General features: G+C 40.5%; 1 protein-coding gene across 3 annotated transcripts in view; it reads right to left on the reverse strand.

The window, feature by feature from the left end:
• Positions 1 to 18856, reverse strand: part of CPAMD8 (C3 and PZP like alpha-2-macroglobulin domain containing 8) — a 62991-nt gene that overhangs the window by 43173 nt on the left and 962 nt on the right. Inside the window, exons 3-14 of one of the 3 annotated variants that reach the window (XM_080386801.1) lie at positions 16334 to 17130; positions 10215 to 15696; positions 7893 to 8044; positions 6605 to 6627; positions 4051 to 4216; positions 3860 to 3912; positions 3387 to 3404; positions 2367 to 2421; positions 2119 to 2232; positions 1230 to 1314; positions 828 to 936; positions 129 to 356 (exon numbers count right to left, since the gene is read on the reverse strand). In XM_080386801.1, the coding sequence (XP_080242927.1) occupies positions 129 to 356; positions 828 to 936; positions 1230 to 1314; positions 2119 to 2232; positions 2367 to 2421; positions 3387 to 3404; positions 3860 to 3912; positions 4051 to 4216; positions 6605 to 6627; positions 7893 to 8044; positions 10215 to 10297 (1086 nt within the window). In that variant the 5' untranslated portion in view covers positions 10298 to 15696; positions 16334 to 17130. Of the gene's footprint in view, positions 1 to 128; positions 357 to 827; positions 937 to 1229; positions 1315 to 2118; positions 2233 to 2366; positions 2422 to 2929; positions 3061 to 3386; positions 3405 to 3859; positions 3913 to 4050; positions 4217 to 6604; positions 6628 to 7892; positions 8045 to 10214; positions 15697 to 16333; positions 17131 to 18856 lie in introns of those variants that run through there. The other 2 variants (XM_080386802.1, XM_080386803.1) reach the window with 2 other exon arrangements.

The raw sequence follows: 18856 nt of genomic DNA on the forward strand, positions 1-18856 counted from the left end.
AGGCAATTCCAGTCAAGGACAGAAACAGCAGGTGGGAAAAATACACCAGAACATGGTATAACATCCTGGGATGAAGTCAGTATAACCTTTTATCAGCCACATGACAGTGTCTCTACTTTTAATCTTACCTTTCCTTTGTAAGGCAGTCCAGGTTTGAAATGTTTTCTGGTATCCTTGGAGTACTTGATATCAATCAGCTGTTTCTGAACAGGTGTTGAGTCATCAAATGTAACCTGCTTGCTTCCATCAGAGCTGATCACCGTGGCCCAGATATTGACTGTGCCTCGAAAATGTTCTGGAACATCAGCTGGCATCATGTCTTTCACACACACATTGAAAACAGCAGAGCCATCAATCTAAAAAGTGTGTTGGGGAACAGAAACATAAGTTTGCATTCACACTCAAAAAGGGTCTAGAAGCCAAATCTAAAGTGTAGGCACTTGCTATAGTGAGTTTGCAGCAGTATTTTTAAAGGATGTGGAGTGAATGAATTGGAGAGTGGGTGAAGCAAGGAAGAAAGCAAGCAAGTTTCATTTTCCTCCCTTATCCATCCACTAGCTCTGTCACAGTCCCTCATTCTCATGTTCTCCCTCACCACTATATGCTCTAAAACCAGATCAATACTATGCCAACAAATTCTCACCCCCCCCAAATCATAAACACACAATGTAAATATACGTAATATCTTTATTACACTGGATCCAATTATTGCATTCATTCATTTATTTTCTGATATGCCATCAGTAACATTAAATAGAGCTCTGGTACTAATGTCAAAGAGTACAGATCAGGTAATTTTTTGCAGCTGACTCCGTGGTCTCCCTCACCTGGGTGGTCTTGAGGACAGGGTGTCCCACTTCATGCCTGTAGTACCCTACACCATTTATAGTCATATTGACAATTAACTTTCCTGTCACTGGTTTTCCAAATGTATATCTGCAATGAAAAGAAGATAATGAATAACTTCCAGCTGTTTTGCATTTTCCTGACTATATCAAGGCTAGTACCATGTGACCTGCACATCTAGAAAACAGAAAGAAATACCACAGAATGTTTTCCAGCTTGTTATTGTCAACACGTTTTATGAAGGTTCTTACATAGGAAAACTTCTGACAAGGACCAGAAAGCATCCAAAAAGTCTGCAGAAGATTCAGGCTCCAGTGACTGCACCATCCTGTGGCTGTACTACAGTCCATAACAATGAAACTTTATCCGGGACATGTTCCTACCTGGCATGGACAGTTCCTTTTTCACAGAGTGAAAGGTCACGAATGTAGCGAGGGGGATCAATCAGCAACTCAAACTTTGGTAATACTACAATGAAAAGAAATACAACAGAATCTTTTCAAGGAGATCTTACTGTCCAGGTTATAGCAAAAGCATATACAGCTCTGACAAGATCGCTGCTTGTGGTCAGATGAGGGCAGCGTAGCTAACACTAGAAGGGACAGAACTCAGCAGAGAACAAATCAACAAAAGTCGCAAACTGTGACCATCTAGGTGAGACGACCTTAGCAAAACACCCTGAGATTTTTACTGCTTTTCAGAGGAATCTGTGTTCCAGGATTTGAGCCTGAGCTTTTTCTATTAGATACATGGTAAAGAGGACAACTCGCTACTGACTCCTCCACAATATGTTAGGAATACAGGTGAGATATTAGCAGTTGTCAGTGTCTACAAATGCTTGTGTGATCAGGTCAGATGTCATAGATAGTGTGCTGGGTGTAACGATGCCCACCTTTCATCAGAGGGACTCGGACTGAAAAAGGGGGTAGCAAAAAAAAGAATTCAGAATTTCAAGGAGGGCTCTGGGAAAGGAAGGAAAGCACTGACAGACTGAAGGCATCTTAAAGAGTTTTCCAAAGCAAAATTAAATCTTTGTTACACGAATAGATCATACAATACGACATCCCATTTCAGGTCCTTTATGAAGTGTGGAGGACAGGAACAAAGGGCTTGATTAAGTTACAAATGTCTATACCCCTGAAGTACATAGCCTCTAAAGAGTTTTTACTCACGACCTTTTAAAAGTTTCATCTCAAGTACTAACATTTCATAATATTTTGTTCTTCCAAATGCACTTGAGTTATAGCCAAAGTTGATTTCGATACAACTCACCGTATTTCTGAACTTCAAAGGATTTGTTGTATGTGTGCCCCTGCATTTCAGCAAATATGAGCCATTCACCAAACACTGGCTGATCAGACAAAGGAAAAGTCATATTTACAATACCTGAAAAAGGAAACAACATACTATGAACTCCGTGTCACTCATCATCCCTTGTCAAGGCTTGTTGAACACAACTCAGTATAAGCAGAAGCAAAGGCAAACAACAATACACTGAGAAAAAATAATTTGAAACTTACCACAACAAAATGGTTTCAAATTGCTCCACTCTATCATACGAGACCCCCGAGGATCCTGCATAGTGGTTTAGGAACGAGAAACATCACAGTGAAAATGAATATCACTAACACATTTAACTCAGTTTGCAACAAAGAACTTCATTTTGTAATATATACACTTCACTAACAGCTCAAATGTAACTAACATCTGCCAAATTTTTTCTGAAGATACTTTACCAGGGGGTATTCTAAAATTCAAACTCATTTAAGGACACTGCTTCTATAACCAATGCACACAAGCACTGTCAAGTGACAGATCTTTCACCTATCTTATAAGACACCTATCTTCGATGGGATGAACTGGCCTCTGAAGATGCTTTCTATTAATAAAGGGAGCTGTACAACTAACAAGACATTTTTTAGATGACTAAGTCAGATGAAATTAATCCCGCTGTTTTTGTCAGCATTAAATCTGTGACTGAATGCAAACAAGAGGGTGAATTCTTCTGCTTGCTGACAGCTAAAGAAAACACATGGTTTAAAAAAAAAAAAAAGACTAGACACAGAAGGAACCTCTCATTCACCTCATAAGGAAGAAGACAGGAGCACCCTTTCCTTGCCATGAATTTCTATTGTCCACTATCATAATGTTTGGGTGCAGAGATGAGAATGGCCCTGCTATATCAGCCCAGCCAGATGAAGGATAGGAGTGTGTCTGCATTGAAAAGAAGGGAGAAATTGAGTGGGACTGTTACATTTATTAACCCCAGTGAATCTAGCCAATTTCTTCTCAGGCTGAAAAATGGGAATGGATTTCTGAAACTGAAGTAGAAAACAAGTATATTTGTTGATGATAACAAAAAAAGCAAGACACAAAGATCAGTTAAAGACACAGGGATAGAGATAATTGCACAGGTTACAGTTGGGAATGGCCATAATGGACTTGAAAAGGCACAGACGCATGACTGGTTCCTCTCAAGGCTACAAGAATCTTGCGCCTCTATAGGATACATGCTAGATGACTGGCAGACAGATACTCACCACCACATAAGCTTCAATCTGAAAGGAAAGAAAAAAAAAAGAATAAAAAGCTTTACAAAACAAAGCTACTTTTCTGCTTCTTGTGATGAACTGCTGAGACACAGCACAAAGTGACAAAGTTTAAACATCTCTATTTTGGTAAGACTAGCCTGAGAAACACACATTTCACTCACACATCCAAGTGGAGAAGTAATACCTTGCATATCCATGCATTACCTAAACAAAGTGCAAGTCTGAAAAATTCTAACTGCTTTGGCATAGTTACATCATATTTCCTAGTGTTACAAAAGCGTGTATTCTCCTTCATCAGTAATGTGACCAACTAAATTGTAAATAACAACAAGCAATCCCAAGATATGCCTAAATAGGTTAAAAAAATCCAACTATATTTCTGCTAAATGTACGTTAGAATAAAACACAGGTTGCCAAATATTCCATCATATTTTACAGTGTGAAAGAAAAGTTTTCTTTACCCTGTCATTGACTGGTCTCAAGTCAGAAGTCACCATAAAGAGGTTTATCAACACTAAAAAAGGAAAAGAGGAAATTTATTAGTCATCACAGCTGACACTGAGCAGAATATCTCATCCTAGAATCTACCCTCGAGAAAAGTTTTGCTTGAAAGCAGCCCTAGCATCTGGCAAGTTCTCCAAGGTCACTTTACCCTTCTGCTTGGGCTTATAGACAGGTTTATCAGTCTGGATGAACACTGATGATCCCTTGCTGTCAATGGTTACTGTGGTATAGTTGTGAAAAATGTAGCCTTCCTCTGCTAAATGCCGGTTGCCCCAGACTTTTAGATGTGCTTGTCCACGAAGTCCTGAAGGCACCTAGAAAACAGACCACAAGTTGAGGAAGACACAGAAAAGCCTTTGCGCTTTCTGGGGAATATAACTGACACTGAAGTGAGCAAAGAGCAGCCACTTGTTCAGTGCAACTATGTGTTAGTAATAAAAAGAAAATGAGGAACATACTAGATATTTTCCAATGTATAAACTTCAAAGGAGGTAAAGTCATGCTAAAAACAGGCAGGAAATTCTCTTCTGCCCTTTATCACTCAAGCAAAGTGATATTTGATCTACATGTGCAGCTTCCACTAAAGAAGATGTGTTACATGGGGAAGTCAACCATGCTATGGAAGACACGGCTCTACTGATGGGAGGAAAAAAGGATAAGCCCACAAAAAAACCCCGCCAAAACAAAATATGCACGCTTGCACATTTTCAATCAGTTGTTCAGAGAACTAAAAGACTTTTAAAATTACATTAGATTAAAAATTATGAAGCAAAAAGTCTGATAATACAGAAATATTATGATAACAGGTCATAATTTGAAAGTGAATAAAATAAATATGAAAACAGCAATAACTGCATATTTTATTCAACAGTGAGTCTTTGGATAAAGAAATTACAGCATTTGGTATAACTGCTGATGTTTCCTATTACACAGGTCTACATGACACCTTCTCAAAATGAAAGTAATACTTACACACTTGTACATTAACACAGTAAAGAGCGAGGAAGTATCAAACCCTTCCTAGAACCTAATTCCCAGGCACAGTTTAAACACTGACAGGACAGAGCAGTATCAACATCAGCCATATAGTAATTACAGAGAAGGCAAAGACAACTCTGGGGTATGCCACCAAGGCAGAGGAGATCCAATCGGGCACAACAGACCATCGCTATGCAAGTTAGCCTTCTGTGAATCAGAGGCTTTAGTTTACTTACAGGCCAGTGATAATGTAAATGATGCAGTAGGTGCTGTGCTACAGTAATACAATAGAACTGTTCCCAAATACCTGGATCTACTGAAAAGAGGCCATTTTTTCTTATGGCACTGCACAAAGAGACTTATTCAGACATGACCAGCTTCAATCAAGAGCTAGCGATGCAGTACGGAATTTTTTTTCCCCAGGGTCATATGTTACAGGGATTCATCTAGTATACTATCCAGAGCCTACTGCTATTCCAGAAGCGCATCACAATTTAATATTTATATGATTTGTTTCACCTACCCCATTTACCTCCCATCAGAGCTGACAACTCCAAAGCAAGTCCTAAGTTAACAGATCCAACGCTTTTAAGACTTGTTCTTCAGTCCAGCTCTATTTTGCCTACACTTGAAGCAATAATCTTCCACCACAAATCACCACACATGATACACATAATACACCTCTTCCAGTTCCAAATGTTTTGATCATGCTTTATCAACAAGACTGAAAACCCTACTTTTCAAAGATCTAGGAAGAGAGATGAAGACGAAGGTCCTGTACTAGTACAGCCAAATTATCTCACAGAAACCAAGAAAATGGCTTCATTTTTTTCTGTATGGTATCACTTGGTCCTACATATAGCATAAACTAAATTACTTCTTTCAACGAACAGTGAACTCTGAACTGGTAGCATTTAGCTCACTCTGTGGCATGAGGAAGGATAACTCATGCAAGGTGCAGAGCAGGGGAGATCTTTCACAGGATGTCTTTCTGCTGTAAGAATGACTACTTTTCACTGCACCTCAGATCTCCAGTATCCTAGGGATTCAAATAAAGCCAGATACTGCTTTAAAAATGTAATTTACTAAGGTAAGTGTATTTAATGTCTTTTTAATGGCTAGTGCAACTCTCTGCCAGAATTGCATTTAATTTCATCATATTTTTACTCCACTACAAATCCTCTTTGGAAATAAAAAAGTTGTTCTCATTCCCTCCACCTCTTCAGCAAGTGTAAGCTTCATTTTATGGACTATGCTGATGGCAAAAATATTACTGATGTCAATGGTTAAAACGTAGCAAAACTAGTGAAAAACTATGCTTTTGAAATAATATAGCATTACCACAGTAACTAGCAGAGACACAATGTTCAATAACCTGCCACTACTATGGATTTCAGTGGTCTGTGCAATGCTCCACATCACTTAATTAGCCATATGTACTGCCATTCTTATAAAATAATCACAACGAAGTTCTACATTGACAATGAGACACAGATTCAGCCATTGATTTTCTTCAGTGGTGTAAGGGCCTGATAAGCTGTGATGGATCAAGCTTTGTTTTTTCATTCTTCACTCTTCCTCTTGCAAAGCTTGAATCCTCCTCAGTGTGTGCACCAGAACGTGACCTGTATTTGTGCCGCAGCTGCTCAGAGAGCAATGCCTGATGTGATTGAAGACAAGTCCCTCATGTTTTCACCAAAAACATTAAAATAACTGACACTCACCTTCAGTTTAATTGTTCTTTTATCTGAAATGAGAGAGAGAGAGTTATTCTCCTCAGGCTAAGGTACTAACATTTTAGACATTTGCAGTTGACTGAAAGGAGATGCCATGTCACAGAACTGCTAGCTGCAGTACCCCTTCATTATGATTTCACCTGAAGTAATTTTCATGTACTGTGTAAAACAATCTGCAGGGTGAGCAAGTCAGACCTAGTAGAGCTCTCCAAAATGAACTGGGTCAACATTTATTTACAATTTTTGCACAAGGTAAACTGCAAAGTGCTCTACAGTTAGAGAGTACCACCAAGGCTGAGGTTTCAGCACAGGGTATCCTACGCTTACAGAAGTATTTTGCTGTAAAACAGACTTGACCTCTTTTGGGACTTGAATAATTCTCAAAACAAACACTCACAGAATCTATTTTGATTGCTGCATACAGCCATACCTAAGATTTCTCTTTAGCATATGTTGTCCACATGTGTAAGCAACACTCCCTTTGAATTACTTAGCAATTGTCAGCCAATTTCAAAGAGAAGAGGAGGATAAACCCAGAAACAATCTGTTCCAAGAAAGGAAATGTTTTTTCTATAACTCCCAGTTCTTACACACAGAAGGGTTAAAGCATGATGGTTAAAAAGCCTGATTGCCTGAGCCTTGTCTACATTACAGCTTACACCACTAGTAGCAGTGGTGGAACAGTGCTGCTGGATTTCATTTGCACTAAGGTAAATTCATTCAGTTTTAAGCTGGACATAACCAAAACACTTTTTGTCTTTACACACAGGACAGAGAGGTATCTGTCTTGGATTTTAAAGACTTACCCAACTGCACAAATATTACCACCTCTCTCAGCCCTACTCAGTCCTGAAGACTGGGGAGACTGCATTTCAGCAGTCTCATTTGAAAATAAGATAGAAGAATTATGATGATGATGTAATTGTGTATTTTTCTTTAAAGTGAACTTGTATCATTCCTTACACAGCTTCCCAGTGTCAAACATTCCGGTTTCAAAATGAGAGATACTCACTATAAAACTCTTTAATATCAATTATCTTGGGCCTCTGTATGTCTTGGTATTCCACAATTATCAGCCTTGGATATTTCAGATCACATACATAAAAACCACATTAGCACAATCAACTGAGAACGTTTAGCAGCAGTCAATTAATTAAATATCAGTTTGGTTCCAGTTCTGTCATAACCTAAAGCAATTTTCAAAGAGGTACTGGTGTGCTCCCACAGCACCTCAACTTATAAACTAGTTCTCAAGGTCAGACTTACAGGAACTTACCCAGAACTGTTCCATGGCCTCGTGACACAGTTTCTCCTTTGACTACTAACTGAATCTGGACTGTTGTCTCCTTGATGGAGTTAAAGATGGTTACACTTATGGCTTCCTCAACGCCAGATCGGAAAACAGAAGGTGCTGCAATCAAATAGCCCCTGAGGAGCAAAATTGGAGGTGGATGGTCAAGAACAGAAACAAGAGTGTGATCTTTGCTTGTAAGTCACTATGTATGACAAAAGGAAAAGAACAGATTACTCTGTAACATATTTGCCCTGCAGCATCACCCACCATCAGTCTAGGCCTGTCTCTAATATGCATAAAATAAATGCAGAATGCACGTAGAAATGAACAGAGCCTAAGTGGCTTACAAATGCTTACTCTTTAAAGACAGTAGCATTAATGTTTGTTGCATGTAAACTATAGGTTTATTTATACGCTATATATAAAACCAAACTAAATCTACAACTAGCTAATCATAAAAAAGCTGAAACTCACAAAAGAGTAAGAGGGCACCTAAACCTCCAATAGAGTTTTGTAGATAATGCTTTGTTTTGAAACAGATTACATACTTCTAACATTTTTGCCTCAATTATTTTTCATGGTTCAACCTGATACATAAAAAAAGTGACTCTCAGTGCTGACACTCCACACTTTCTATGAGGCAGTCTTGCATATGTGTCACATGTCTAACCTCCCAATTTATATAGAAGCAGCCCAGAAACTGCAGTTACAAGACTGGGCTCAAATTCTGTTCTGCTAGCACTTTTGTGTTCAATTATATCCTGCAAGTTTAAGAACCCCAGCAAAAAAGAATGATTTTAGCAGGCACAAATACAGTTTTAAAGCCACCCTAGATGACCTCCCATATATACTACAACCCTTGTTTCTGAATGGAATCTGTACCATTCCTCTGTGCTGAATGGCACCATGCCATGAACTTGTCAACTAAAAGCATTACAGGCTCTGAGCTTTTTGATGCGTTGGGCTGTAAGCAACACATTTATATTCTCTTCATTACACACCTTTCTGGAGTTTTTTCTAACCAAAAGGAACTTTTAAAACAATGCAATTGCTGATATGACTTTAAGCCAAATTTCTCAGCTCATGCCTCTCTACAGTTCCATAAGCCAGGTTGCTTTAGTTCATGATTAATTATCACTTTGGGATGACGATGATGGTGTTTTACAGCCCCCCAAGTAATCTTTTATCAAATTCCAACCCCATGTTTCTCTCTCAGCAGGCCTCATTGCCATGGAGATCCCACTACCCCCAAAGGAAGTTCAGATCTCTGTGGCATTTGAGTTAAATCGCATGGGGCACTTGCAGATTCAAAACCTTATGGTTGCCAGGTTTGAAAATTCATCAGAACAATAATAAATAACAATAAAAAGTTACTACTTAGCCTGCAAATTCTTGGTAAGAAAGACAGCCCATCTAGCTGTGGAGGGAGAAAGAGTACCATCTGCATCCAGTATGAAATGATTAGATTCAAACTGTCACATAAGCACAGCACTATAGTGCCATATGTGAAGCACATGTATTCACATTGTTCTAAATTGGTGCAACTCTTTCTGAAGTATCAGTCCATTGGTACAGCCATTTAAATCACTTAATAAGTGGTATTTCAATATTTAACTTGACAATTAAACAGTTAACTTGACAGTGACTGGACAGATCCTTTATGCACATTTGACTAACAGCTCTGTCAGGTTACACTAAAACTTGGCAGGACATGAAATATTTCCTAGTAAGCAAGTGAAAATAAGTTCTCCATGGCACTCAGTTAATGCAGCTATTCAATGATGTTGATGGGCTAGAATAAGCTAGGGGTAAAGAACAAAGCAAACCTTAACCAAAGCTAACCTAAACACACCAGAACGAGCTGTGGATTCAACCCGGATGATTCTCCCCACAAGAATGCCTCACATGCTCTTCGGGAGCAACCAAGAGTACCTTCAACCATCCCAAGCACAACAGCAGCCCCTGCGCAACACCCCGGATTCCTTAAATAATTGTTTGCAGATAAAAGCTTTGCAACCACTCGCTGGAGGAGCTAGAGGCAGGTATTTCTGAGGCGGCTTTCTTCTCCCCCCCCCCCCCCGCCTTTCCCTCTGCTATGCACTTTTGCACCGGCGAGTACAAACGTGTTGCAGGCTCGGGAGCCGCCGCAGCTCGCCTCCCCGACCCCAGCCCCTCGAGGGGACTTTCTCAGGCTTTGTTAAGTGGTTGGTGCAGCCACCCCCGGAGCCCTTAGCGGAGCACAGGGGTTCGCGTCCCCCCCGCCACCCTTTACGGGGAAGCTGCCGACCTCCTCCCGGTACTTACTGCCTCTCCCGGGGCTGGGCTGCGCTCAGGCTGCAGAGGGTCAAGAGGACCCCCCAGGCGCAGCCGGGCTCCCTGCGGGGCATGGTGGCTCGGGAGCCACAGGCCACGGCGATCTCCGCGGCCAGGAGGAGCCTTTTGTTCCCGGCAAGCGCAGCCCGAGCTTCCCCGTCGCCCCGCTCCCGGGCTCGGCTCCCCGGTGCCTTTGGCCACCGCCCCCGCCGCGTCCCCGCCCCCGGGCCGCCCCCTCCTGGCCCCGGTGCCCGCTAAGGCTCCGGCTCCGGCCCCCGCTCTTTGTCTGCGGCTCCCCGCCTGCTCCTGACAGCGTGCACCGGGGGAGGGGGCCGGGCCCCGCACCTCCGCCCCCCGGCCCCGCCGCAGCCCGCCCCGGCCGTGTCCCAGGTGCGCTGCCCGCCCAGCCCCGGCGGGCTCCCACCTGCGGCCACCGCTCCCCACCACCACCACCACCACCACCACCACCCTCCCCTGCAGCTCTGACAGCCCAGCCGGGCCGGCTGCTCCCCCCAGGGCTGCTCTGGCACCGGTGCCTCATCCGCCGAGCCCAGCCAGCCCCGGGAGTACCTGCCTGGTGTCCCTGCCCTCCGCCTCGGCTTCCCCAGGGGGGCCGGTGTGCCTCACGCAGATGCAGGAGCTGCAGAAGCTCAGGTCCCCAAAACTCCCTAAAGGTCCCAGCAGCTTGGACCTGGGCACAGCATCCCCCCGCATGGGCTGGCCCCATTAAGTGAGTCTTTGTACTCCCAGGCACTCCTCTGAGTGTTACCAAAGAACTGCTCTCCAACTCAAAACTCAGTGCCGGCACTGATGCTGCTCTGTCCTTCTCCATCCCTAGGCCCTGATCTATCCATCTCCATCCCTCTGTCCTAGCCCGTGGTCACAGGGGCTCGAGACAGGAGGGGGAGCCCTCACTACACCAGTTTGAAGAGGGTGCAGCGGGAGAAGCATATGCAAGGCAACAGCAAACTCGAGGTGACAGAGTAAATGCCAAGTCTCACAGCGATGGATTCAATGCTGCACATAGATATCAAAGAATGACTTCTCCCATCCCTGCTGGAGACAACGCAGAATCCCAGATGTGCCTCAACAGAGCTGAACTCTCCTCCCATGAATAAATGAAAACCTGCCACATAGGTAGTTTGAATCAGTTCGCCCACACCCCAACACCCCCCACCCCCCTGAAAAAAACTTTAAAAATACTATTTTTTTTTCTAGATTATTTTCATTATTTGAAACTCAGTTCCATTTCTTCTAAAAATCACTGATATGGAGTCCAGCATTTAGTTTAGCAAAAATACAGATTTGTTTCCAAAAGTTAATTTAATGGTTTACCAAAAGCCCTTTCTCCTAGCTTCTCATAAGAAAACCAGCAAATCATGTTGCTAAAGCTGCTAAACTTTTAAAATTATTCTTCTCTTTCAAAATTATTTTAATCACCATATATTTTAGCAGTATCAATACCAACACATTTTCTGCAAGTCAATCCATTCCCTAAAAACACAAAGTCATCAAAAGGAATGAGGTTTCCCCGTCTACTTCACCAACAGGACTTCACAGGCTGATCAGGCCCCAGCCAGGAGAGCACAAAATGGTGCCTAAATTTCTATATTGCTTGAAACATACACTAATTTTAGTATGAGACATCACTTCAAAAAACTCAGTAGCTTTTTGATAAGTTCAGATTATCTTCAGTAATGGATAACACTGCTAGATGTGGCTACATTTTCCTACTTAAACCTGTCTTAAAACAGCACTGTCTTATTTTTGTGGAGAGGTGTTAACAAGTCTAGAAGAAGAGGGAAAATTTAAACAAAAACCAACGACCACCTAGACTAGGGCTTTGAAACACGTGCCTCACCTGAAAATTCTTTGTACCAAACAAATGAGTCCCAAATCAAAAGGACTATTTATTTTGCAAGGCTCACTGCAGTTTCTAGGACTGGACACAACAGTGTAAAATCACAGCCAGGCAAGTTTAGAAGTTTTAAAGAAACCACCTAGTTAAACCCCTCTTACTACATCAACAGTCCTTTACTGTTTGTCTACAGATTTGTCAAGATCAGGGCAGAGAACTGAAGGAGTTTTATTCAATACAATAAGATCATTGGAATTACGCTCCCACTACTAAACAAGAAGTTTTTTTAAGATTGTTCACCACCATGGGAAAGGTTATTTTTATTTATTTTTAATGGGATTTTTCTAGCTATAGCTCATCTGTGGGAGGAGTTGCAGAATGTCTTGGAGCAGCTTTCAGCTTTTAATATTATGTAAGCTGAATCCATTTTGCTTGCTGCTGTGCTATTTAAGCCTAACTGCTCCTCTCTTGCTCATTTCATTGCTCATGTATCTTCACATGACAAACAATGCTATGCGAGCTATCAAGGGACTCTTTTGTTCGCCCAAAATTGAAGACACGTGCAAGAAAGCACGAAGTCAAAAAGAGGCCCTCCTAACACATCTTTTCTCTCCATCTTTAAAGTATATAGGGCTTTACCTCTGATCTCCCGTTCTTCAGAATGTATAATTGTACTCAAATGCTGTACTAGGAGTTGTACCAGCTGTGATGGTCAAGGCTATAAGTGAGACTGTATCTGTAAGAACCAGTAATGTATTTTGTTGATTATGTTAATTAGCTTAAAACATGAATGCTCTCCACAAAGCTTGCACTAGTATTTTTCGGGGTGATGTCTGTTTGACTGGCATTACACTGGTTTTACATGGAATTAGATAAAAAAATCTGAATGGTGGGCATTGTAACAGCTGTATTTTTCTACAAATGTTTTGCTAGAACATTAGTTTTCTTTCTCTATACTAAATGCAACTATGGCACAGTTGAAATCATCATTAACTTGCATTGAATCTGTCAAACCTAGGTCTCACTTCAAACAGTTTATGATACTCTTTAATAAAATAACTGTTTCATAACACAGCTTGGCCTTTGCAACTTAACTAGAAATGTCAATAGCTGGATTGTCTAAATGTAAGAGTGGATTCTTCTTTAGCGTTGCATTCTCCTTCAGTTTATCCAAACTCTAGATCCATAGAGATTGTTTCCCAAGCAAGCCAGCTAGGCTTTATGAGAAGCAACTTACTAAAAAATACATTAAAGTTGACATGTTTTGTGGGTTTTTTTTCTGGTTTTGGGTTTTTTTTGGGGGGTGGGGGTGGGTGTTTGGTTTTTTTGGTTTTTTTTTTTGAGACAAACTGAAACATGCAAAGATAAAGCAAAATCTGGTAATTCCAAATTCTTTTTCAGCTTCATCATATTCTCAGATACAGAACTTTATATGCCTCAGTATTTTCCTGCCTGCAAAACAGCAACACTAATGTTAGTCTCCTTCCTAAGAGTAACACTTAAGATCATGTTGGAATCTTTTGATTAAAGAATACAAGGAGGCAAAATGAAAATGAAGCACCTCTGCTGTTCTCATGGTATAGCAGCCCTGAAAATGAAGCACATCTGCTGTTCTCATTGTATAGCAGCCTATAATTGATGTACAATATCTCACCAATCAAAGCAATGATTTTGTAATAATTTTGCAAAGATCAGAAAGGTTTTGAGTGAAACAGCATCATGTTTTCTAAAAAAAGAATTATCTCTACACTTAATCCATACCTCTTTTCTAGAGCAGACCCACAAAGGGTTCCTTACAGGCTCATGTCTGAGACCTACAGAATATGTACCAAAAAAGTCAAAGTGCCACTAAACACCCATTCTGTAGTCATCCACATCTTTGAAAAAGCTCTGGGTATGGACTTCAAAGAAGCAACTGGATTCAACAATGAACTGATAAATGCAGCAGAGTACACTTCTAAAATGGAGGTCCATCATCTGCAGCATAATGCTGCAGTATTTTTGAACACAAAACTCTGTATTTCTACATTTCAAAAGCCACAGCTAGAAATTATCATTATGTGGAGTACAGCCCTTTTAAATCATTGTTAACATTTTTTAAAGGAGAGATTTCTTCCAAAATTGAAGATTTTCTATTTGGTATTTACTGACTACAAGCAATATCAGGCAATTACATTCTCTAAAGACTGCAAACCATCTTCTAATTATGAAACTATGTGCAATCCTGTAAATAAGGCTAGGATCAGCTTGGTCTGGGGGGGGGTGGGTGTAAGAAAGAGGCTTTAGATATCATTTCAAACTATTTAGTTACTGAAATGGAATTTTCTGTGCCTGCCAAAATGAATCCTATTTAGTGTTATGCAACAGGTGTTGGAATTCCAGCAGCCGCCTGCAACCCACATCTGGTAATAGTTAAGAGTTTAAAGGAAGTTCTATAAGAACTGCTTATGTATAAAAACTATTCATCAGTGAAATCTATGGGCCATATTCACCCACCCGCTTGCACTGTGCATAGTTCAGATTTTTATTTCGTTTACAAAAAACATAATTCTGCTCCTCATGAAATTTTAGGAATCTCAGGCACTTGTCCAGGTTGAAAGTCTGTGGTGCAGGGGATTGGTATGGCTATACTGGTGCATTGGAAAGGTGAGGGAGAGACTGCAATTTATAGAAGAAGGTGTGAATAAATCTGTATTGGTTCTGACTAGATCTAATTAATATCCTGACCGCTTGTACATTCTCATTGTTACTCTGCAGAAGAACTTCCCCTCCAAAAGTCCCATCTACCTAGTAAATAAGCTATGTGTAATGTTAAATTTATCAGACAGGTATGTGTCAAACAAAAAGTGAGAGTTAACACTAAGCTCTAAATAATACTAATTCTTGAGTACTGCTGCTCTCAGCTGTGCCTCCTTTTGCTTTTTTCTGCTCAATTGCAAAATTCAGATCTGTAAGACTACTCACAAGAATCAAGTGGTAGGATCACACCATTAATAATTAGCCCTTTTTAACTGCCTCAGCATGAGTATTATCACTAACCCGCCACACAGATGACCAGACTTAAAGGCACAGGAGGTAATACTCACTTATTTAAAGATTTTGATAATATATGCGTAAATTGTGTACATAAGTAAAAACAACTAATTTATTTAGTTTTGCATGAAGTACTGTACACACTAGATTTCAGCAGAACGTGGGTGAAAAATTAAAAAACACCCAAAACTGGACAAGTCACCAGCCTTAGGGAAGCCAGAATCATTTGTGTCCCCCTCCCAATGGAAAAAACATTCATGTCAGTCATTACATACCATCAGACAAGAAAAAGGTCTCTAGTTAATTTTTACAGCACTATATTCATGGTATAAACTCCACACCCATTTCTTTAACTCCCAGTTTTGTTCTCCTTTTGTGTTTCTGTGACAGCCTCCTTTCTGTTAGCCAAACATAGATATGTAATGTAGAAACCGATAAGTGCAAAAAAAGTGTCCTATCGGCTTTGCTGTACTACTGCAAGCTTACCAGCCATGAGGTTAACGTCTTTTAACAAACTACATCAGTCCAGATACAGAGTGGTAGAAACAAGACTGATCCTGCCTCCCAGGCATACAAGCATCTCTAGAACAAAATTACAAGGAAAGGATAATTAAAGAGCACATCTAAAATAAGAATGTAATCTGAGTAGCATATAACAATAGGATAATGGCATTGAGAACGTAATTATTACAGCTATGTCAAAAATGTTTATTAATCATCTACAGAACAAAAGAGGCTGATCTTTCACAGTACTATACCATTTAATTCCTGACAAAATGACTGAAATGGTGCTAAGAAATCATTCATATGGCCAGATGCTGATTTAAAACAGGAATAGAGCACTATGCTTAATTAGCAGCGGTTGTCATTAAGTCATTTAGCAAGAAATTACTTCCCAGTTTTCTTCTCCGCCTCTACATACGACCTATGCAATATAAGTTTGTGCATAGTCAAGTGTTTGGTGGGAGTTTTATAAAGAAATAAGGGATCTAGAGAGGCTGTGAAGTCTCCACACTCAGAGTTACTAAAAATTCAGCTGGACACCTTTATAACTAGGAACAGGTGGAGGTGTCCTTTTATCATACAAATCATATTAAGTCGAGAAATTTGATTTTGTTCAGTTAGGTGAAGACAAATTTCTCAAGAGAAAGAAGGTAGCAAGAAAGGGTTACGGGCTCTTGACATCTTTGGGTACTGCCTATAGAGATTCTATACTTACCTTGTCAATAATACGCTGTAGTTGCCTAAGTGTACTGACATCGTCTATAGTCGAGCTAATAAGCTTCATCGTGGTTTAGCTGGGGATCAGTGCTGCACTCCTAGATACTTGTTTACCATTTCACTTAAAGAAATACTGTCGAAGTTCTGAAGAAACACACAACAAAGCTTGACTGCTGAAAAGATTAAGCACCAGAGTATCTTTTTGGTTAGCAGTCCTGAAAACTACTGTTCAATCAGCTGTTTAATTACCCCACCCCCCATGCAATAGATATTAAAACAAGGAATTAAATTTTGGTACCCTACAGGCCACCTCCAAATACACTTTATCTACATAAGACATAACTAAGTTTTTGTTTAAGAGGCAAATTGTGTTTGCTTCCCTAACACATGAAATTTAAGATCCTGAAATAGCAGGAAGCTCAACAGGTCCTGCATATCCATTATTATTTTAAAAGAAACTCAGAGGCATTTGAGACTCCTCTGCAAATCTCACCCTCCATCCTTGTGCTTTACGGACCACACACAAATGCAGCGGAAGAAACAACCTAAAAATCATTTCTATGAGTTGAACAGGAATGCTCACATAATCACTGGAAATGCTCTTAATTGGTGTGGCTCAGTGGTGCATTTCAGAGCGGTTAGATCTTCTGCTGCCGTGGAACTCTTTTCATGTCCTGGCAATCACAGACCAGCCAGTTTGTTTATCATATTCAGTATGAGTTTCCAGATCTCCAACAAAGTAGTATTTACTCTGAGGCAGGGAAGGCTGCAGTAATCCAGTGAATTCTCATTAGCCTAAAATGCAGAAACATCTGCTGGGGTCACGAGCTGCTTACTTGCTGCTGCTGAGCAAAGAATCAGCTCCATTCAAAGCCAGTGTGAGCAAAGAACTAAAGGAATTGCAGGATTGGGGGTAGCGGTGAAGAGACAAACAGGCCTTGATTATCTCCTGGGCTGCAGCTCCACTGTAGTGCACCATAGGCAAGAGGTTACCTTGATCACTGGTGACCCTACAGCACGGAGCACAAGAATTACAGCAAAAAAAGCTTAGAATCAGCCCTCCTGAGCTGGTGGTCAAAAGTGTCAGACAACACCAGCATAACTGAAGAGTATATGGTCAGAGCCTCCCAAGAAATACTGGAATCCAGGCAAGGCAATCTGTGCAGAGCAAATCTAGTTTAAAGTCTTTGCCAGTTGCTTTTTAGTCAACTATGAGGGCTGAATACCTACATTTCTGTGCTCCCCCCTCCCCGCTCAGGCTCTCAGACCTAGCTGGCTCATTTCCAAAAACTAAAAGCAATTGTTAAAAGCACTTCCCTGTGCTGCCCTGCTCTGCTCTCCCCCGTCCCCCCCAACAAAAAAAAATAAAGCACTTTAGAACACATGAATGTTAACAATCAGTCAACAAGAACTTCTGGCCTAGAAGATGAATACATAGATAATAAGTACTGTGCAAGTTTAGATACCACAAAAACTAAATCTACATCGATGCAGGTTACAGAAGGAGGAACATTATTAATTCTAGGTTTAAAAAAATATATTGATAACCTGAATAAAAAGAACACTTAAGTTGTTTAGGATTCCAACCGATTCAGAGCATGTGACATTGTCAGAAAATAAGTGGAAAATGCAAAATAAGTGGTGTCACATCTGTTTAGCTCCTGCTCCAATGATTCTGCAGTTCTTTGTTGTTGTTTTTGTACAGTGTTAAATATGGCAGCATCTAATTCTGCTGCTATTTCAAGGTGGACAAGCCTATAACACTTCTGCAAAAAGCCAAAACAGAACCACTTAGAAAGAATATTCAAGAGAATCAAGATTGAAAAGTCTCAGTTCAAAACAGTTTAAAATTCTTTCCTGGACAGGCTAGGCTGCTTTATCTAACACTTCTACCATTTGTAGAAAGAATTACACTAGTGTTGAATTTAAGAAAAAGAATGACCAGAATGCTCAAATCAATGCCTATGATTCTTCCAAAACAATGAGTGCACATCCCCAAGCACTTCATTGTTTTGTACATGCAGTTGGCCTTTAGCTCCAGGACTCCCACTTTGCCTTAGGCTTATTGTACAGACAATGACTGCTGCCCGCAGCAGCAAGGATGAACTACTGCCCCAGAAAATTTAGAGCCTTTAATTGTGATCATAGCAAGCAGAATTTGTCACCCTTCTTCAGGGAAGAGAACTAAGAGCATTCCACTTTTTAGTGAAAATTTGTATTGCTGTCTGTTGCTTAAGTAACATTTGGGTGTATATATACATGCAAACACTAGTATCTCAATGGTAGAAAGCCACCTGACTGAGAAGGACGGGTTTAATTCAATAATTTCTTTTTTTTAGACCAGCAATGAAGTCTACCATCAAGAAACCCTAGGAAAGATATTCTGACTTATGCCTGTAGAGACAGACTTATCAAGATCCTATAAACTTGATTTTCATTTAATCCCTTAAATCCCTCATATTTAAGAAGATCCCTCTTAACTTTGAGTCTTAGAATGACATACTTATCATAAGCAGGTTAA

The sequence above is a fragment of the Falco punctatus genome (genome assembly GCF_963210335.1).
Source record: "Falco punctatus genome assembly, chromosome: 4".
Taxonomy (NCBI): Eukaryota; Metazoa; Chordata; class Aves; order Falconiformes; family Falconidae; genus Falco; species Falco punctatus.